Raw genomic sequence first — 23,095 nt, 5'->3', positions numbered from 1 at the left:
TTTGTTATGTCCTCTTTTATCTTAATCTCTTTAAAAATAAAAAAATTTAAAAAATAAGATTTCTTGTAAACATCTAGATTGACACTGGGCTACAATACAATGATGCTCTCAGGGATAGCTGTCTGCAAATCATTGCCATTACCCTGTCCAATATAAGGTCAGATATGATGGAGTTATACAATTAAAGCAAATAGAATGGATATAGACCAAATGCAGGTTAAACAGGTTGTACACTAGTCTGACCTCTTTTATGTGTACCTCAAAAAGAGACTTTATAGGGGCTGCGGATCTAGCATAAGCGCCTGTCTTGCCAGCACACAGTCGTGAGTTCGATACCTGGTACCCAAAAAAAGAGAGAGACTTTATGAAGGCCTGCCTCTGGACTTGTTTCAATTTTCTGAATAATGAAAATTTTATTGTTTAAAAATATACATGATACGGTAACTCCTTACAGAACTATCTCAATTTAAACATGAAAAGCCACTGAAGGATGAACATCAAAACATTACCAGGGATTCATTTTGAATAGGATTTGGGATGTTTTGTTGCCCAATACCCATGTATAAAATGAAGTCCTTTCATAACCAAAATTTATACACACATATACACTCAACACACTTGAACCGAGATATTTTTTGTCTTTAAGAATTCTCAGACTTGTCCTAATATTACTCTTTTCTTTCTTGCCAGAAATTCTCTTATAAATCAGTCACCTGCAGATTCCCAGTAAAGCAAAGTTGAAAAATTAAAGAAACAGGTATTTTGGGCAAGACGGCTATATTTGCTACATTGGGACTTTAAAAGCCGTGGGTTTTGTGGTCTCCATTTCTTCTCTCCACCTAGTCTAGTGGCCAGGTGCCATTCTTAGAGCTCAGACCTTTACCCATTTGAATCAAAATATAGCATGGAAATGACACTGTGGTACACCGGATGTCAACTATGATCTCAAGATTCCTATTCCCTAATCATCTAATCAAATATTAACCTAGGTACCACTATGGAGAGATTTTGTAGATGTATTACAAGTCTTAAATCAGTGAACTTTAAAACACAGAAGTTGTCCCTTCAAATAGAAAGCTCTTTCTCTGGCTGCTGGAGAAAGTCTGACGGAGGCACGAGAAGCAATGGCTGTACCATTAGTGGGAGGAGGAAGGGCCCTGGGCTGGCTGGATGACATCAGGACCTCAGCCCTACAAGGTAACGATCTCAATCTACCTACAGCCTGCATGAACTAGGAAGCAGAATCTTCCCCAGCCTCTAGATATGAGCCCTGCTGACTAACACCTTTATTTGGCCATTAGATACCTTGAGCAAAGAACCCAGGCAGGCCTGTCCAGGCTTCTACTTCACAAGACTAGCAAACTAATAAATGTATTTTGTGTTGAGTCACAATTTTAGTAATTTGTTACATAGCAACAGAAAACTACTTCAGGTATTTTGGATTTATTTTTCTTAGAGTCCCCACTTTTTGGAAAAAGCACTAATATGGTAATTCCTCTAACTTCCCATTCCCTCTAAATAAACACCATTAATGATTTGTCCTGGTTTTTCTACAATGAATATGCATGAATATGCATGAATACATTTTCATTTATACATTTGTGTATACGCGCGCACACACACACACACACACACACACACACGAACTTACAATATGTTTTTTTTTTTCACTGAATGACTTACTTTGGGTATCTTTCCAATACCACCACATTCATTATAATAACCAGGTGTTATACCTCTGAGTCACATTTATCTTACAAATTGCAGGGAAATATTGTTCCATAGTTATACCTCTGAACCTTTTTTTACTTAACTAGTCCTGCAGTGTTAACAGGTTAAGTAGAACACTGGTAACATTCTACCCTTCCATTTGCTGGTTACAAGCAACTCCTACACTTAGGCTTTTCATTTATTATCCAAGTATTATCACCTCGACAAATTCTTTTGTAAGAATTTCCTAAGCCAAAAGGTAAAAACATTAGAAGTTTTAAACAACATTGCCAACTACAACCAAAACGGTTCAACTGATTTATATTATGTGAAAGGGACTGCTTCCCTACATCTTTGCTAATACAGGATTTCCTCAACTTAAAAAAAGAGTATATACTAAGTAAATAACACTATAGTGTCCCATTATCTTGGTTCACATTTATCTTACAATTGCAGGGAAATGCTGTTCCATGTTTTCGTTGGCCAATATTTTCTATGACACACAACTCACACCTCCAGCCCATTCAGTACTTTGTATCAATTTAGACACGTTCTTTGTACACTAAGGCAATCAGTTATGGGCACACAGACGTTTTCCACACTTCCTTCAATTTTGCTTTCAACACAGGAATTTCACTTAAGGAGAGAGATATCAGTCTCTTCCTTTAGGGTTTCTGCATCATATTTTATGGTTAGACTCTTTCACGAACTAGAAGTTTATGCTTTCTCTTCTTCTTTTTTTCCTTTAATAGGCCTATCCCGGCCAGGATCAAGAAAACCAACAACAACAAGTGCTGGAGAGGCTGTGGGGAAAAAGGAACTCTCCTACACTGTTGGTGGGAGTGTAGACTGGTACAACCTTTGTGGAGGTCAGTCTGGAGATTTCTCAAAAAGCTGGGATTGGAAGTCCCATTTGTTCCAGCTATTCCACTTCTAGGCATCTTCCCAGAAGAACTGAAAGCATCATACCATAGTGATATATGCGCACCTATGTTTATAGCAGCACAATTTGTAATTGCCAGATCTTGGAAACAACCCAAATGTCCATCAACTGAGAAATGGATAAAAAAGCTGTGGTATTTCTATACAATGGAGTACTACTCAGCTATAAAGAAGGATCACATTGAGGTATTTATCAATAAATGGGCGCAGCTTGAAACCATACTCATAAGTGAACTAAATCAAACTCGCATCTGTGAACACCGAATAGTTTCCCTAGTGTAGGAAATGATTCAAATATATAAAAGTACGTGATAACCATGATTCCCCATTATGTGGCCTTGAAGCCTTATAAAATTTTCACTCATTAATTGGAATGGCTTTTATTCTGGGCTGTTTGATATTATGGCCTATGATGCAATGAACAGCTACTCTGAAGAAAATAAGACATAATAATAGCTAGTACTGATTTAATACCATCTTGTCTTAAAGACGCACCAAACTATGGCTCTTCTGTCTCCATTGATTTTATCATGTTGTAACTTGCTGGATTTTATCGTATGTGGTAGTATAAACAAAAATTGTTATAGGCAAAGAGATAATACAGAAACCATTGATCATTTTTTCTGTTAGCTGGTTCTAAATACTCTACAATGCTTTCATCCACTTGAATGGTGTTACACAGTCTTGATATGTTTGACTTGTACCCTTACACTGTTTTGTTTTGTTCTGCTTTTTTTTTCTCTTTTTCCTTTTAAATAAAATATTTAAAAAAAATAGGCCTATCCTGTTCATTGTTCTTCCAGGAATCGCTGATTCCTCAAACAGTTTTGTATAGGAAAGCATGCTGCAGGACCCTCGGCAACATCTGCTCTTGCTCAGCACTCCTGACACCCTACCATTGCTAAGGTGCAGGTCTCTCTAGTGACATTTGGCCAGCAAGGATTCGGGGATCAGTGAGGCTGGCTTGGCTCACATACTCCCACCTTAAGAAGAAACAAAAGTGGAGCTCTACCTTTTAGGCAAATAAGTACTGGCAATCGTAGCATTTCTTTCTCTCACTTTGCATGGACATCAAAGAATCCTAACCTGGCAGTCTGTGTATTAAACACAGGAAAGAGAAAGTGGGGATAAATGAGGAGGCCCAAGGCACCAGGATGGGGAGGACATACTGCATATTATCAAGACACAAGGGCTGATATTTCTTCTCACATATTCTCTCTTACTCAGAAACAGGAATCTACTAGACTGATAAAATGCCTCTTCTTACGAAAAGCCTGACAGATTTCCCCTGCTTCTGAGTGAATAAGAACCTGGTAGCTCTGTAGATTGAAGAAAAACACCCAGGGGCCTGAACAACAGGCTCCTCTGACTACTGTAGTGACTACATTTTCAAAAACAATTCAGAAGGGAAAAGAATTCAAACTAAAATTGTACAAGCAAGGGAAAAATAATTAAAAGGATCATTACACAGCATCTCCTTAACCACATGATCTCCTTACTCAATATTAGAACTAAAGAAAATCACAGCAGTAAAAGACTAATCAATGGGTGCAAAAGGATGATGAAATTACTACAAAGAAGAGTAAGCAAACATATCTTAAATCACTATCGAACTATGTGTAAGAAACAGAGTTTATCATTCACTTAACACCTAGTAAGACTGCCAGGCACTGTGCTTGGGGAGGAGAAATGCAAAGATTTAATAACAAATAATTCCAGTCCTCAAGTCAGGTATTTAGTCTTAATTGGCCCTCCATAGGCCTTAGAATTATGACAGTCATGTAATATCAATCTCACAATTATGAATGTTTGTAATATAATATGTACTCATCATACAACTTTGGAAATTAATATCTCCCAAACTTCCCAGAAGTAACTATCATAAAACTGGTCGTTAAAAATACCACGTTTTCCTATTAAATTCATTATAAACATATGAAGAATAATAATCAAAGACTACAGAGAATGTTAACCTTTTTAAAAATTTATAATAAAAGACACATTGCCATCAGTCTCCACCAAAATCTCCCCCTCACGTCAAACACACTGAAGCCATCATTTTTGCCACTTTCGGAAGTAGTTCTGAGTGTTCTCTTCTTGCCTTTAGTTACTCATCATGGATGTTTCTACGTCCTGAATCAGTTTAAAACATTTACCTTGTATGGTCATGTTGACTTTGGGGAACAGCCAGAAGACTCACAGTGTTAGACAGTAAATAAGGTAGATGAGGACACAATGTGATGTTTTTAATTGATAAAAAATAGCTTTAAATGTTTTGAACTGATTCAGAACACTGAAGCAGCCATGACAGTACTGCTAAAGCTGCTCCAAAAAAACAAAAACAAACAAGCAAAAAAAGGCATTCAGAGCTGCTTTGAAAAGTGGCAAAAATGATGGAATGTGTTCAAAGCAAGGAAAACTATTTTGAGGGAGATTAATGTAAATGTGCTTTACTTTAATAAATTTTCAAAACTTAAATACTTACCATATATTCTGCCCACAACTCATACATAAATGGCATGCAGAATATAAGTATTACATATAATATGAGATAGAGAGACAGATATCTCTGAACAAAATAGTCTATGTACCACGATATGAACTTTATATGAATAGTTTAAGCAACATTCTTTTGTGAATGGCTTTTGTAGCCTAAAACTACATTTGAATTGCACTCATGTATGTGCAGGGCTCACTCATTCGTTTTGTATATACAGCTCTGTCATGGGTTATTTATTGCTACAACCAATTGAGTTTGAGTGTTTTCATGTGTTCAGCTATTATGGACATGGTACCATTTTGTTGGAGCATGTCCTCATATGGGTACAGCTTCTCTAACATTCTACTGGGAAAAACATTTCTGAATGTTGGTAATCATTTTATAGTATAATTTTATAAATTTATCTTTTTTTTGTTGTTCCACTTTTTATTACTATGACAAAAATAAAATGTGGTTTCTGAGAAATGACTGCCTTTCTCTCCCTTCTCCTCTTAACAGTCACAGACAACTGCTACCCATCACTGGAGAGAATCCTGGAGCTCAAGGACTGCCTTCTAAGAGCCAGTGACAGCCCACCATTCACATGAAACCAAGGTCACCTGAAAGCCCATCACAAGCAAACTGGAGTTCCACAACTAGGTCTACTTGCTCCTTCTTTCAACCTGCCATCCCTCACCATCCTGAAGACAACTTCCTAAAACCTGGACCTTCTGCCACGCCCCTAAAAGGCATTCAAAGTCAAAACTCCTTCCACTCACAGACATTCACCTGCCTTTCTATATTTCTCTTTCTTAATACAACCAAGTGTACACCTCCCAAACATTAGCCATATCCTAGGAATTCTTTCTTTCACCCCATTTCTACCTACCAAAAATCTTACCAGCTTTCAAAATCTTGGGCAAGTGGCTCCTTCAAACTCTCCTAGAGTTTCCTGACTGCAATTAACCTTTCTCTTCATCATTTTGAGTAGAATGTTAAAGGTATACATAGCACTTTTCCTAACACAGTTTTATAATATGCCTCTACCTTCCATATAATTCAATAGAAGACTTGAGACCACTGGTCTTCTCTCTTGACTCATTTTCCTCACAATAATTACTCTATTTCAATACAATGGACAAGTCCAATTTTAGGGAGACATACATTAAATAATTCTGAACACTTATCACATGAACAAGTAATCTGCATTTTCCAAACATATTCCTAACACAGAAACATGAATTACATCACTGAGAAATTTAGAAATAGAGAAAACAGTAATTGAAAAAGGATCCCCTATAAAAGGAAACTGTATATCAGAAAGAAACACCTTAGTGATTAAAAAAAAAAAGAAGGAAAACAGACTAAACAACCTCCTGAGTCTCAAAGTTTAACTTATTTAAAAAACTAAACAAAAATAAATAAGACAAGAAAGACTGGTCAGTTACCTGCATGAGCAGAGAGAGGCGAGTGTGGTCTGGGCAGTGCTGGGGATTGTCCATTGCCAATCAAGCTTTTCCGGTTGCTTGTTCGGCAACTGTTAAAAGGAACGAAAATCAATGTTAAAAGAAAATCAATGTCAAAGGAAAAAGGAGACTACAGTATCAATGATATTCAAGTATATCCAATACAGCATAGTCTAGACTTAAGCTACAGGATTTGCTCAGGCTACTGCTGTTACTGCAAATTATTACACAGGCTAATATTTGAGGGGTAGCTATGTTTTGAATATTAGAAACTATAATTAGTAGTGGTAAACCTATCGTATGCATATTGTCTTTTCTATAAGGACAAAAGATGTTAACGTATAGCTTGATTTTTCTAGACAAACATCAGTATTCAGGTTTAACTGCAGTGTCGGCACTTTGTAATAAGCAAGTGTGTTTTGGCTTACAGTTTGGACCTTTAGCCCTAAAAGGTTTGCCATCACTGCTATAATGTATTCATATAGCAGAACACCATCAATATTCCTCACCACCAGAGATGCTACAATCAAATACCTTCTTTCAGCTTGTGTCTGCAAATATGTGACATACTGTACATACAAGTGATAAATTAGGGACTCAAATCAGCAAACCACAGGTAGCATCTTTGTTGACATGAAATTTCTAGTAGAAAATTACATGCAATGAAGCACACAGACATTAATCTTACAGTGATGCACTAATTAAAAATCAAATTATTTAGACAAATTTCATATTTGTATCTTTTGTCAATCGAACAGTCAATGCCTAATAAAAATATACTTCACCACTCATTTTTCATCTTGTATATAAGCATCCAAACTTCTTAATAAGGTACATGTTTTGAAATCATAAAAGCAGTTTTCAGTGTATTAAAATAACAGTGATGGGCCTTTCTAACAAGCTTGCTACTGATTGTCTCCTGTAATCAGTAAATAGAAATAAATTATATATCAAAAGTCAATTACTTTTCCCTGTTTCTGCTAGTAGGAAGTTATAAAATAGTTAACTTGAGTTCAGAGTAACTTTCACAAGCTTCAAAAGATAAGAATGCAAAACTCACTGATGATAAAGTAGGTATTATCTCATGTTCACTTGTTTTCCTCCAGTACAGAGGGGCATTTTATTCTCTGTCATCAGTGCAGTAGTTAGAAGAATGTAACCAAACCCAGCAAGTTACTGCCTTTACTTCAGCCAACAGTGGTCCGGGATCCGGGTCCCTACCCTTCTCTATGTCACTAACAGTTCATCACCATGCCTCCTTCATCCAGAGCAAATTAGCATGCAGATGAGAAAGGTATGGTCACTTGATCCTAAATTCGGTGTAGGACTTCACAAATTTCAGAGTCTGTATAAAATATTTGCAAGAAGGAATTTCTAAATATTCAAAAACTACCTTTTAGTACTTGGTTCTTAAATTATCATTTGTCAACATTCCAATAGTTACAATTGTTTAGGGTCATGCTGCATGTTTTTATTGTCCTTAGGGCAGCAATCAACATCTTCTAGTGTTATCTGTGCATTTCATTAAGAACAGGTTTACTCATCCTTTAAAAAGATGTCGAATGAGAATAGACTCCTGATATTTAATTATGAAGGTGCATTGTGATTTTACCAACTCATCCATCACGAACTGTATTTGACCTACTAAATTCTTAATTGTCAGAGTCTGATTGTTTTGAAAAGATACTGCATCATGTACTTAGTTTTAATACAAGTTAATGTCTCTTTTCTTCCGAGTAGAAGAATAGTAAATACATTAACTTGCTGATGTTAATAAAAGAAATTATCAATGGCAGATTTATATCCAGGGAATTTCGGCAAACTCATTTGTACAAGTTAACTGAAATTTAGTTTAGTTATTACAAAAATGACTACTTGTATTTTTATATTAGTGTTTGATCCATACAATTTAAATATTTTGAAAAAATCTATTATTACTATGTATACAAAAAATGAGAAATGTGTATCAATACAATATAATCAATATCCACTGATGCTGATGATATATCCTTATTTAAAATTGGGAAATTTTTCTTAAAATCTTAGAAAAAATTAAATTTTCCTGAGTACCAAATGAAATGACTAGTATCCTACTATATAACAAGCATAACAGTAAAAAATTCAGATTTAAAATGAAGAAAACCACAAGCAACCCCCCACAACTATATCAATTAAAATATATTCAAAAAAAGTTTCCAAAAATTCTCAAGGCAAAGTCTGTTAATAAAACGCGGAAGTAGGATCTGAGGATGTAGCTCAGTGGTACAGTGCTTACCTAGCATGTCTGGGACTGAGTTCATTTCCAGTAATATAAAGTAAAATAAAATAAAAACTGAAATGAATTTGTAAACAATAAGAGGCATAGTTCATTGACTACTGTCATGAACAATCAAAGCACACTACATAACTGAGAATCTATTTCATAACCTCTTTATCAATCTTCTAAATGAAGCTACAAAAGGTATTATAAAAGACTTGGAACTTTGTGGAATCAACAAGGAAAGCTTTGAAACATGAAATACCCAACATGACAAAACCAGAGTTTAGAAAGCACACGTCAAGGCAGATTTCCATATGTACACAAAACAAATCTTCATACTTAACAAGCACAGTGTCAGCTTCACAAATGAATTTGTGACTAACATTCTCAAGAATATATTTTATACTACTACATTTAATCCTGAAATCTGTAGATCTTGACACATAACTGCTACTTTTTAAATCCTGGGATCCTCCTGAGATGTTTGTGGATAACTTTTCCAAGGTGAGAGAGTGGATGGCCACCTCTCTCAACACCACCTGCTTCCAGGACCTCTGACAGTCACCAAATCTTATTGCTCTTGGTGGCGTCTTCCCAATAAATGAATTAAATCTGCACTGAACCCCACAGGAAGGAACTTCCAAGTCAGCAGAACTGTACTGCCCAGCTTAGTAACAATGGCACTAACATAAAATGCTGTTCTGGCCTCTGTCATCATTATTTATTACACCAGGTATCCCACATTTTTTTGTCCATGACAAGAGAAGCTTATGGTCTCCAAGAGTGAAGATGGCTCCCCAAGTGTTCATGATGACGCCTACTCATTCAATCCACAGAGTGATAAAATCACTTGGGCAAAATAATGCGTCCTTGTCTTCATAAGGGTGACTTGGTCATTTCTGGTTTGTTTTTATCAGGCAGAGTCACTAAGGGAAAAACAGGGATGTCCCAATAGTTAGCAACACTACTTCTGTAGCAGAAATCTCTCATCATTTATTCTCACCCAGTGCTTGACCGTATAGAACATCTAGCTTTCATTTTTAGGGACGTTAAGTACATGACTTCAAAAGCAAAACTGAAGAAAAGTTATGAGCCCAACTTTCAGCTCTTCTACCCTCAAAAGCATACTTTTATCCTCACCCTTCAAGACACTGAACCCCTTTACTCTGCCCAGAGTTTATTCTAATAAGTCAAACTAATATCCACTGCACAGGAAGTCCCTCTGCCAGCTGAAGCAACTTGGTAGAAGTTACTTTACCTGTAGTAACATGCTCAGTTTAATCTCTCAATATGGAAGGTTAATATCATAGTTCTGTTAACACAGTGGCACAGAAAGATCCTTTACTTGCAAAATCAGAACTTGGCTTGAGAAGCCAGCCATATACAACCAGACAGGCAAAGTTACACAATGGATTAGGATAGGGGCTGATAATAACAAGTAATCATTTCTCATGAGCTCATTCATTTGCTCCCACCCAGGGACAACTATGAAGCACAGAAAGCAGGCTCTTACATATACAGTGCATAAGAACAGCACCCTGCCCACTGTGGCCTGGGGATCTGGGATGAATGGCAGGGTAGGAAGATGACGACATCACTGTTACATAAGAACCGGCTGGCCCGTGGTGAGCACTGTATGTAAGGGTGTCTGTCATAGTTGAGCTGCCACACAATGGCAATGTTTCCTGCAGTGCTTTGAGGGCATTGCAAGTGTTGTGTTTGTCTGTATGGTTCATGCTGAAGCAGGTGGAGAAAGATTGAACGGTGCACCACCCTGCCTAACAAGTGCATTCTCACCATCACCAAAGCAGTTTCCCAAGAAGCTTCTCAGTCTTAATCACTGATGACAGTGCCTTCTATCTGCTTAATAGATGAAGACATGGTCAATGGGGTTCATCATCGAGGTCAGGCCTTACCCAAATGGCAAACAAAGGAGAAGGTGGGCTACACTATGCTATGTTGGGGTAGGGTTATATTTTTGGTCCCAAGCACCCATATTCCATTTCTGCCTGAAATGTCTTCAGGCTCAAGGCTCCATAAAAATGCTTGGGGCACTGCAAATGTTTGACACTTGGATTTGTCACATGTCACCTGGCACAAAACTTGGAAGCCAATCCCTACCACATCCCGAAATACCATGAGGCACAGTAGGCTGTAATCTTCTGCAACTGTTCTTTTGCAGTAGCTTTTTATTTAATTTTAAATTACATTTATCTTGAGACATGAATTCTGAGGACATCTGATCATAGCAAGCCAAGTGAGAGAAGGAAATCCTACTAGACTGCCATTTTGATGTTCACAGCCGACTTGAAAAGTTGATGCTCAGTGCAACATGTGAGAAGTTGCCACTGAGGGGTGGCAGCAATTGTGAATGGAGTAAGAGCCCCTGCAGGTCTCAGGAGCCAGGTCACAATTTATTATTTCATCTCGATGAAAATTTTGATAAATGTGCACAGGGGACCCATTATAGACCAAAACTTTACTGTAAGTGAACATCTGCTATTTCCTAATACCGCAATCAAATCTGAACATTTAATATGCTTTAAACAGAGTACGGCTGAAGGAACCTGCACATGAACAGAAGGCCAAACTCAGCAAGTAAGTGCACTGCTGAAAATGTTATAAACTAGGTAGGCTTTGGTTTCCATATCTTTCCAATGAAGAGTTTGGATCCCTTCAATAAGGGAAACAGAAACTGGTTATTTCTGACCCATAAAATTTTTTAAAGATTAAAAAAAAAATCCAATAATTTAGACCACTTGGGAATGAACATCTGTCTTATTTGTTTTGAATCTTTAAAAACATTATGTAGAGATTTTAAGAAACTATTTGATGTCATTCAAATCAATAACATTTTCCAATTCTCAAATAGACAAGTACTAAAACAATTGTGGTTTATAGCCTTCCCACCCATTCTTGTACTATAGCATACCTGTATGTGTTCTAAACAGAATGTGTGTGATTTTACATTTTTTATGGGTGATATCATATATCAGGACAAACAGATAATGACTTGGAATTCTGCAAAAAAAATTATGGGTTTCCCTTTAAGGCCTTACACATTTCGATTTCTTTTATTGACTAGCCAATGGTAATGCTCTGTTGGGATTCCTTTTAAGTTAGAAGTTTGGTGATAGTGACCCAAATGATCTTTATGGAGGATAGTGTAAAGGATTTTGTCTGGTGGAGTTACAGCTGATAGCCTCCATCACAGAAAGATGACCCATAAACATTTACTCTCACTGTGCTATAAGATGTTAACGAGTTTTGCCTTTAAAAGCAAATTCATTTCATAATTCCTGGTTGTATGTATATATGTCTTTTTAAAATCTCTTTTGAATCTGTTTTAATATATTACTGCTGCCTTAGCACACTATACATTACAGACATTCTGTAACTTTTTTTTTCCACTTGACATTATATTTTTGAGATTTAACCATGGCAACATAAATATGGGTCTAATTCATTTCTTTTTTAGATCACTTATTTACAGCAAACTTTAACACTCTTAAACGCACTAACATTACATATTATGGATATTTCTTTTTCCTCTCTGTAACATTAAGTATCTAGGATTCTACAGATTTATAAATATGACTCCAAAAGCCTTGAAAAATGCCTTTCGTAAGAGCTGCACTTGAAAGGAAAATCATATCATGTAACATAAAGAAAATCTTCCTTGATGCCTTCTTTGAACACATCCCAACTACTGCCAATGCTGCCTTCCCGGATCTCTTTCTCGGCCTTCACTCTATTGCCTTTTTCAGGAATCACTGTCTTTCTCAAGCAAATCAATCAGTTCTTTCTCTGAGCATCCTAGAGTCTATATCTCTACCACTTTTTGCTGAACAGCAGAAGGTCACACGTACTAGCTGGCTAGATAAGCAATATTTCTTCTTAAAGGCAGCAGAGAACAAAACTTTATTATTTCTGCTGCTGTCACATGTTTTGTTTGCTACTTACTTGCAGTTAGAGTACTTCCCTATCATGAAATCATTAAATCATTCAACGAATTACTTTTGAGTCTCTAAAATATGGTAGGTATTATTCTGAATAAACAAAATCCCCAGCCTTATTCTGCGGGGGGGGGGTTATAATAAACCCAATTAATAAAATTGATAATATGTGAGATGATAGTGGAAAAATGTAATGTAGAAGGTAGGACCATGGGAGGTAGGTGTGGAAGTCAAGATTTTAAATAGGTATTTAGGACAGGGCTCACTGCGAAGGTGGTATTTGGTAAGCCCAAGAAGTAAAGGAAAGAACACAGCACAAAGACCCTGAACCATGCAGTTCCCAGAAGGAGGGGGCAGACCACTGAGTGAGCAGGGGAGGCGGCAGGGTACAGTGTCAGAGAAAGATGATGGAGGGGGGTCTGTGGCACACTGCAGGCTATAGGAAAGAGTCTTATTTTTAGTTTGAGAGAAAAGGGAAGCTTTTTTTTAAAAAACATAATCTGATTTTGTTTTAAGAGAATCATCATGCCTGCTAAATTGAAATAGCCACAGGAGGCAGCAGGAGTACCATTCCTTAGGAAGGGAAGCTGATGCATCCCAAATGCACTCTTATCTTCTGTGAGGCTGCTTTCAAATGTGGCATTTTATTTTAAACATTTAAGCAAAAATGGTCCCACAATTCAATGCTGATATCATGTATTGGTCAATGCCCTTTATTTTAGCCTCCAAAGCATTGGAGGAATAGCAATTGCTGATACCGCGATGAACACCAAGCCCCAGTACTTTCAGCCTTTGTATATAGTATTTGTATCAATGTAATGACCCAGTTCACAGTAATCAGGAGGTTGTAAGTATTGATATGATTGATACTTGAGCTAAACTTTTCCATTAGTGGAAAAACTTTTTAAAGGCATTCATTATAATAAGAATAAATAGTTTTTCATACTGTTTTCACCTCTGGTCAAAAGTGTACCCTAATTACAATAGTTAGAGGAAAGTACAGGCCTTCAAGCTTTCAAAAGTCCTGAGCAAAATCAATAGGCAAATATACATCCTTGTAACCAAGCCTCCTCTTGGAAATACTAATAAATTAAGATAAGCCCATAGTGAAGTCTGGTCCAGTCTTCTGTATTCACAGAGAAAAAGAGAGACAACTGAACATAGAGATATGAGAAAGACACTGCCCACTACAGTGAGTATTTACAGTGTCTTTCCCATGTACAGAGTACTATGGGAGATGAGAAAAGGAAGAGTCTCGAAGTGTACTGAAGACTAATGACAACTATATTCCCAGGCAGAAACTATATTCCCAGGCAGAATTCCCAGAAGATATCCAAATAGAAATTTGAGTGAGATAAATTCCCAGCCAGTATTTTTCACAAATAGCAAATGATAGAATTTTATAGTACATTGCTTATTACCTAGTGGTCTCATGGAATGTCCTTAAATAATCCCTTAATCTCTGGGGTGGGCCCAATGCAAATATATTTTTTTAGAATTTATGTCTTCTAAATATCCCACATTGTACAGCTATTTTGCAGTCTATCAATAAATTATTTAGACGTGTTAGACATATCATAGTGAACACTGATGTCACCTTAGTAACATATGACTGGTGGCTCAGTAATCACAACTACTAGAACAACATTCATTCCACATCATAATCTGATATTCAACACGGAGTTTATAATCTAAGAGCCTAAGACATTTTATATAAATCTCCTTGGATACACAGAAAAACATATCAAATAAATTGACTAGAGATACATTAAAAAATAGTTTCTGGCATTGCTGGAGGGTGAAGCTTGGGCCTCATGCATGCTAACCACATGCTCTATCACTGAGCTACACCTCCAGTCCCAAGATATTAAATATTTTTTTAAGGACTAGTTAAATATGGATCTTGCCTTGAGAAATTTATAATTTGACATGAAGGACACACATAGTCAAGTTTATAAGATTAAACGCTCTAAGTGATATTGTATTATACTTTACTTCTATTAGATGGAACAAGACAATGTATATAAGATATCAGATAGCTGAAGAAGTCTGTGGTGCTGGATGCATGGATAAACCATCTTCCTTGCTATACTGCATTCTCAATGAAGTTACAGTGAGGTCATTGGATAAACTGAAAGAGGGGTACAGCACAATATCAAAGTCAAGGAACTGGTAATATGATGAGATTTATAGACCCAAGGTAGCTTGAACCTTGGTAGAAGTAAAAAATACTGAAAGTGAGAAGGGCCGAAGAGTCATTGTCTGTTGAGTTCTTAGTGCAATTCATCTGCAACAGAAATCATGAGATTCCCAGCCTGAATGCTTATCTCAGGAATCAAGTCATTAGAGCAGACCATCTGTTAACATGAAGGCCCTTAAAAGGCTAGGAGAGTCAGAGATTGAGACAATGTTTGGATTTAGTTGTGGGATCAGACATAATAAAGAGCACTCCTACATGGGATGAGGGTGGAGAATACTGAAAGACCAGGGTGCTAAAGGGCATGCGCTGTACCTTGAGAAACCATTTAAATGCTGATGCCTGCCAAAAGGTTGCAGGGACTCATTCCTGACTCCTGTGGTGTAATCTATTATACAGGGATAAAGAGCTGCTATCACCCAGCCAGAGCCACATGTGGCAGGGCTATAAAAATGACAGAGAATAAAAGTTGGGGAAGGGACGGACAAAGTAGAGCCAGCTTTATAACTGGGAGAAAGGTCAGGGTTAAATAGCTATGAGACTGATACCATGACTTTGGTTGTACATTAGAGCAATTATAAGCAGAGACCAAAGAGAAGCTTACAGAAACACAGGGAAATTAGAAAAAAAAAGTAAACAAGACATTAATCAATAGCCTCCTAAAAAATCTCCTTTACACATGTGTGAGCAGGGGTGCACTCATGTGCGGGGGAGGGAATATATATGACATACACAAGTTGTTTTTTTAACTCTCAAATTTTGTACTCAGTGTGAGTTGATCAAAATCACAACTTGATACACTTTTCCCTCAGTAGCAGAAAAGTGAGTTCAGAATCCTACTGTAAAAATAACTAATTAATGTGTTCACACTGGACTATTCTAATTGGTCAGTAAAAAGGAAACAAATCTTTTTAAGTTCTTAAATTGTGAGGTCACACCAAACCAGAACAAATCTAAAAGTTTATATCCATGTTCCAACCTTCCTTTCCTAAATATATCATAATAAAATTTTATTATTAATTTCTTCATCAGTTTTATACTGGCTTCAAGAAGTAGTTATTAACTTTAGAGAGCTGGATTAGGAAGTGTCTTATGTTCAAACCTTATTTGGATATATATAACCACTAAAATAGAATGGTATTGTTTTACCCATTCCAGTCTTCTCTGAACAGAAATTAAACTTCAGTTTAAGGTGCCACACCCAGAAAGATTAAGTTTTGTGAGCACACTGTAGTCCATTAGTATACTTTTGCTACACCGCTAAACATTGTTTATAAAAATAAGAGGCTCTACTCTAGCTGTCTGGTTCAGGGACTTTAAGATCATTCCTTACTAACCCACCAAAGGGGAGTTTGCTTCCAAGACCACAGAATCTCCTTTGCATGACACGCAACAGAAATCTATTCTAGCCCAGAATGAACAGCATGACTATTTAATGCCTTCCACCTCAAAGGATTTCTATCTTACAGAGCAGTTTGACATACGGTTCTGCCCACAAGTGAACTGTCTTGACTCCATGTGCCTCTGCAACTAGAACAGAAACACACAAACATGCAAGGCGACATTTGGGTTCCATTTTGTTCTTTTCTGGGAGACAAAATCATGTGGCAACATGCCAGTCTTTTTCCATTCAGTATGTTTTGTTGCTAGTTGCTCCTAATTCGGTATCTTGCAAAATGACATTCAGTTAATGACATGAATGTTGAAGCTGTGATAATGGGCAGAAGTAGAAGAAAATGTTTCCTAAATGAAGAAGCAACAAGAAAACCGCAAAAGGGATATTAAATAAGTTGCATGTTTATCCCATACTTTAACACTTAGTCCCCTCTTACTTGTTTCTAACATGAAGAAGGGAGTTACACTGTAAAAAGAGGAAACAGCTCAATGTGGGAAGAGCACAGGAAAAAGCAAGAGGTCAAAAGAATGTTTTCCCAAGTCGACAGATGTCTTTTCTTTCCCTCATTTGCATCCACTAGTGTTTCCTTAGTCATATTCTCATCTTGCCAAGATGAAACAGGTCACAGGAAACCCATTCTGTTAGTAAAGACCAGGAGATGGTAGCCTAGAATTGACTCAGCATTCAGTCTGTGTAATTAATATTTCTTGCTGTTATCATTTGTGGGCTGAGTAACAGGATTTAAAGTCTCATAGAAGATGCACTAACTTGCCAAGGTGATACCACCAATTAGTGGTAGGTGAAGGAGGATCATGTATCTCTTACAGTCAGACATAGGAATGGGCACAGGACACATACACTTAACTATTGCACACATGAATGCATAATAATTCTCTTCTGCAAAGAGAGAGATAATTCCTGGATTTAAGATTTAGCTTAGGACAAAGTAGTCATAAAATACAAGAACTGACATTAGTAGACTTGGTTTCGAATCCAATCCCCCTCCCATACTTCAATGTACTGATCTGTAGAGGAAAGTAAGACCATCATCTACCACGGGGGGGGGGATACACATGCTGATTAAATGAGATAATGTATGTAAAGAAATAACACAGCATTTGGTAAATGGCAAGCACCCAGTAAATATTAAGTATCAAGAATAAAGCTTTTGTCCTTTTTCTCTTGTGTACCATCATCCATGTATATGTGCTTTCATACTTGGAACAAGAACTATAACAATGCCCATGAAATTAACTTCTCAAATCAAATCAAAGAATTAAGCAAGACCAAAGAGGCTGACTCCTGGGCAGCAAGACTTGATCATAAATATAAATATTAACCTACTTACACAAAGAATGTACCAGTTATGAAAGTTGAAGAACTCAGCACTTGAGTAACCTGTCCATCGATACATCTCCTAAGTGGGAGAACTGGCCCAGTTTGTTTAAGAACCTTTGCTCTTAATGGTTTTGCAAAGAACGAGGCCTGTGATGGGCCTAAGCCCAATGATGATTACATTTATGTATCAGTATCACAGGATCCTGCTCATACGTGCATCAGAGAAGTTTAGTAACTAGAAATCTATGCCTTTGAGATGGAGCTGCTCTGGGAGCAGCTTATAAATGAGATTTTTTCAGCTAAAGCTTTAAAGTCAGGTGCAATAGTAGGTCAGGTTATCAACCTTCATGCTAGATTAGATTTTTCTTGAGGCAGTAAGCCCAACCTTTGTGCAGAGCCACCCCACAGTCAGTAACCAGAGACGCTTTCTATCCAAGGATACATTTGTGTACATATTTGTTAAACCCCTGGTAGATACACGTGAGATGTACATAGGATTGGATATTTCCTATCCCATAACCTATGCTTAAAGATCCACAGGTGGATGACTCAACACATGGATAATCCATGGCAAGCAGGCATTTCTTCCTTGACCCTTCCCAGAACAGCTTGTCTAGCCAGAAACAAATGGGGAAAGAATTGTGTTTATACTTGTGCATCGGATGTGTGTTCCAGTGTTTCTTGATTAGTTACAAAATCAATTTCAGATTTCTGGATCACGCCCTTTCTAAGTGGTTCATTTCTTTTCTTCTGGTAACTAACTCAAAAGTATTCCAAAAACACAAAACTCAGGTTTACAATGTGAATGTACTGGTTTTGGAGAAAATGACTAACTGCCCATATTAAGATGTCAATTTGGCCAGCAGAAGACTAAAGGATACACCGGGCACAGCCCACTGACTATATTACTAAGAGGAGGATTTTTAAAATTACTTACAAATAATATATCTCAAAATGAAGCAGACAGTATAAAACCTATGTATTTCAAGTCCTTTACCATTGTGACCCCCAAATCTTGGATTTTTCCATTTCACTTACTTTTGCAAGATGTTGTTCCCTTTGTCTTGTATCCTTCCACCTATCTTGTCTCCTAAACTTCATGAACATGTAAAAAACGTCTGTGTAGAAGAGGCCTTGCTAAATTGTATGAGCTTGATTAAAAGCAGGCCAGATTTTACACAAGAATTCACATTTTCTTTGGTTACAAAGGAAAACTTTAGCTCTGATGCAGCCACTGCAGATCTCTGGCCTTCCTCTTATGGGCACGGTCACTTGTTTCTTAGTCTAGTCTTCTGTTAAATGAGATGACTTCATTTGTCCCTAGCTTGGGATTTGGCCCTTATTAGTAAGTACCCTGAGCTACAGAAAAACACACCAATTCCGCCTCTACACTGTATTTACCAGACACCCAACCATTCTGCATTTGCTACTATGACTCAGAGAGTTCCTGTTCATTGTGTCCCTGGATTCCTGTTTATTAAAGCTATGGAATCCCCAACCTTCCCATGGAAACGTTTTAAGCAGAAATTCAATGCTATAGAGAGATAGCACCCTACTGTGTAAATTCCCCATACTGAAAGGGATCCTGACTAATGTACTCACATGAAATTAAACTCCATGCCATGCCAGAAGTAGGATACCTCCATGTAATGAAAACAAGTCATTTATACTATGAAAGAAGTGAATGGGAAGTTTTTTATTGGCTATCTGTGCTCTGTTTTTTTTTTTTTTTTTTTTTTTTTTTTAGAGTTTAAATTCTACTGAAAGGGCAAAATACAAAGGAAAATAACAACACAACTAAGCTCATGTTGAAAATAAAATCCAACAGGAGATAATAAATGAATCATTCCTTTGGCTTTATGGCCATAACATATTTATATTCATAGTATAAACAAAATTGTAGGGCTCATTTATAAAACAAAGAGTTTTCTACTTCATTAAATTAAAGCTGGCTCTTCAGAGGTCTGTGTTTTCACAAACTGGTCACAGCAATTGCTTATTACAACAGGCCCCAACGTTTGTGAACTTGCCATATTACATGATATGGAGCACAAATTCTTATACTATTAGTTGACCTCATGGACAGTTCAACAAAATGTGATGTTACATGTATCAAGTAACAGGAAAGCGTTTCTCATTGTACTTTAAACAGATTACACAAACCTTAAGTATGTCATTTTTACCTGAAAGATTTATATTTAGGAACGAGGGCTAGCTCAGTGTTTGCCTCCCAAGCAAGAGGCACTGGGTTCATCCCCCAGCACTACAACAACAACAACAACAACAAATCTTAAAATACCATGAAATTAAACAGATATGTGATAAGCAACAAGTTATACTGACTTTCTATAACCTGGTGGCAAACAGTTTTGTAAGACAAAGTTAACTCCCCACTCTTCCACCAATACAACAATAACTTGGTTTTCTTCTTTTAACTCAACTTGTTTTTCTGATAAATACGTAGCATTATTTTACTCCACCAAAATTCCACCAACAGTCCTATTTTGCCCACCCAGAGAACTGTCAAGTTATAAGACCTAAAAGATTTGCTCCTAAATTTATAATCAGGAAATCTGGGAAGAGAGAGATTTCCCTGCATTTTTAAATGACTTCATTGTTCAGTTAGGCAACATTGTAACTGGGAGGACAAAAAATAAATAATCTATATAAATTTTGACAGAAACTAGGCAGTCATGCTAAAATATATGACTGAACAAACACACAAAAATAAAGCCATTTATAAAATCATGTAAACTAGGAATGCAACAGAGAAAGGGCCACATGAAGGTAGGTAAAATGTTCCTTAGTTTAAGGCTATTTTTTACAATATATAATGCAAAAAGGAAAGTTAGTTAACAAAGAAGTAATTTATTATTGAGAAATAGAAAACAGCAGTAAGGGGACAGAAGTTCCCAGGAAAATTATTTAACAATTTAATAATATATTTTGAACAAAATATGTATTTTCATTTATAAAACAATTTTTAAAAATCTTATATTGCAGTTAACACTGGGAGGAGTAATCATTAATATTTGGTAATGAGAGAACAAAAGAATACGAATGAAAGAAAATATGTACGAATGCATGAATGAATCAATCAATGAGTGAACGTATACCAACAGTGAGTTCAGCACCACAGTTAGAAAAAATTACTGGTATATTAATTTATAAATGCTAACCCTAACCCTAACCCCAGTTCTCCTGGCTCTCACTGGCACAACCTTGCTTCAGCGGTTAGTCATTTTCAACTCTTAAATGTTCCTCTTTAAAGAAAGAACTCTGATTATTTTTCTACTTTTCAAAGATACCTTAAAAAGATTAATGTCTAACTCATCCAAGAGTTAGTCAATTTGTACAGAAATGAAGAAAACCGCTTCTCTAATCTTTTTCAAAAATTTTTTAATTGATAAGATCTAGGAATAGAAACAGAGCTGGCAACTTTTCTTCAGATGGCTCATTTTTGGGTTATGCTGTCCTCAAAATGCTTTTTATATATAAAATGAAATATTTATTTATAAAAACCTCGCAGCAAAGACTGCAAAGACCTACTTCTGTCTGAGTCACACTAGCTGAAAATCAAAGGATGAAAATGTTTGGAATCAGAAGAAACGGCTGCTTCTGGAAGCACAGTGCCTGGCTGGCCTTGGAGAATGAGGTGGGAACCTGCAACACACACTGCCCGCTTGCTGGCCACTCACTGTCCTCTGCAGACCACTCAGCTCCTAGCCGAGAGTTAACTGCCTTCTCTGCCTGAAACTGTTTTGGGTTCCAGTCAAGCAAACTTACCATGGACTGCCTTCTACACATTCATTTTTGGAAATTTTTCTGAGATGACAGAGAAAAAAGAATGATGTAGAACACATGATAAGTCTTATTCTTGAAAAAAATAATCAAAAAGCCCTGATAATAGTAGTTAAGCTATGTTACAATCACAAGACTGGACATAATTCCAAAAATGCTTTACAAACACATAGGTGAGAAGGGAGCACAAAGCCATTAATCAAACAAATTTAAAATATAAAAGATGAAAAGAAAATGAGTCGGAAGGAGATATTTATCAACAGTGATTATTTCTCAGGTGTAGCACTATAGGAGTATGAAAGAATGCTTGTACTTTGATAAATTTCTTATTTTGGAAAAAAAAAGTATATCTTATAAAGGAAACTGGTGTCTTTGCTAATTTTGTAGCCACAATTCCTAAGAACAGAGGAGGGAGGCAGAGAGGGTTGGCCATTCACTGCGTATCAGGCTGATTTGTTGAGCTATTCATTTATAGTATTCTTTGTACTAGAGGAGATTAAAAGTATTTTTTTCCTTTTCTCATTCCAAGACATCTCTGTGTTCTGGGCTCCTGTGCCTTGGACAGTATTAATGGGCTTTAGTTCAGGAATGGAAGCAGAGATTGGAGGCTGCCGGAAGGGAATCCCTTGGCCCTTCCCTGAGGGGGAAAGACCTACAGAGGATGTTCTCTCAGGGAAAGGAATGCCAGATTCCCAATTCTGCCAAATAGGGATCAGCTTTCCAGAGACAGGCTGCGAACTAGGAGAGGCAGTGATGTTCTGCTGTGTGGCTGTGTGAGTGGCCAACACTGTGGTCACTCCTTTCCAGTGCAGAGCTCTGAGAGTGACATGCATGTTTCTGGGAGGGGAGATGAGCTCAGTTAAGAGTAGGTGCCATGCTAGCCTGGCAAGTGCCAGCTAACGATGTTCCTGCCCACCACAGGCACCCAAGAGTACCAGAGCCAGGGTTCAAGCAGATTACATCTTTTCACGTAGGCTTATATTGCTGTATAGGAAGCAGCTCCTGGTGTAACATCCCTGACTATGTCATAAACACTACATAAAGCAGGTGCAGTACAGCAGCTGCCAGACCACAAGGCCTTTGGTAAAGAAGCACTAGCCAGCCATAACTTAATAGTTGCCTGGGATACCAGAAGACTGTCTTCCTCAGGAAACTGTCAATATGCATCACTTTATATTTTTAACCAGCACCCATCCCTTCTCAGAACCTAACCAATACATGAAAACAGAGACAAAGCACAGAAGGTTGACCACATAGTATGCTACTAGACATAATTGTTTTTATCCTTTTAATTATAATCCCTGGCTGTTGGTTGCATAGTCACAGAAGTGTACATCCAAGCTGGGCCAAGCCCATTTCAATATTAATTAATGATGTGGGGCAGACACAACCAGACTTTTGCAAGTTCCATAGATTTCAGAAATAGCAAAAGGAAAAAGGTCTGCTTTACTTAAAATGAAAATTCCCCCAAACAAACAAACAAGCAAACACAAAGAATCAACCAAACATAAAAAGCACAACAAAACCTAAAACCAAAGAAAACAAATAAA

At 37.1% G+C, this 23,095-nt stretch overlaps 1 protein-coding gene across 14 annotated transcripts in view; it reads right to left on the bottom strand.

Annotated features, from left to right (window-relative positions):
- Mast4 (microtubule associated serine/threonine kinase family member 4) overlaps nucleotides 1-23,095 on the bottom strand; it is a 541,638-nt gene that overhangs the window by 102,203 nt on the left and 416,340 nt on the right. For all 14 annotated transcript variants that reach the window (XM_063258271.1, XM_063258276.1, XM_063258273.1 and 11 more), the window contains one exon: nucleotides 6,580-6,668. In XM_063258271.1, coding sequence (XP_063114341.1) covers nucleotides 6,580-6,668 — 89 coding nt within the window. The remainder of the gene's footprint in view (nucleotides 1-6,579; nucleotides 6,669-23,095) is intronic.

Source organism: Cavia porcellus, unplaced genomic scaffold (assembly GCF_034190915.1).
Source record: "Cavia porcellus strain 051 isolate PalLab524CR breed Dunkin Hartley unplaced genomic scaffold, mCavPor4.1 scaffold_11, whole genome shotgun sequence".
Taxonomy (NCBI): Eukaryota; Metazoa; Chordata; class Mammalia; order Rodentia; family Caviidae; genus Cavia; species Cavia porcellus.
Note: the sequence above shows the minus strand (reverse complement) of the source record. Positions and strands in the feature narration are given on the sequence as shown.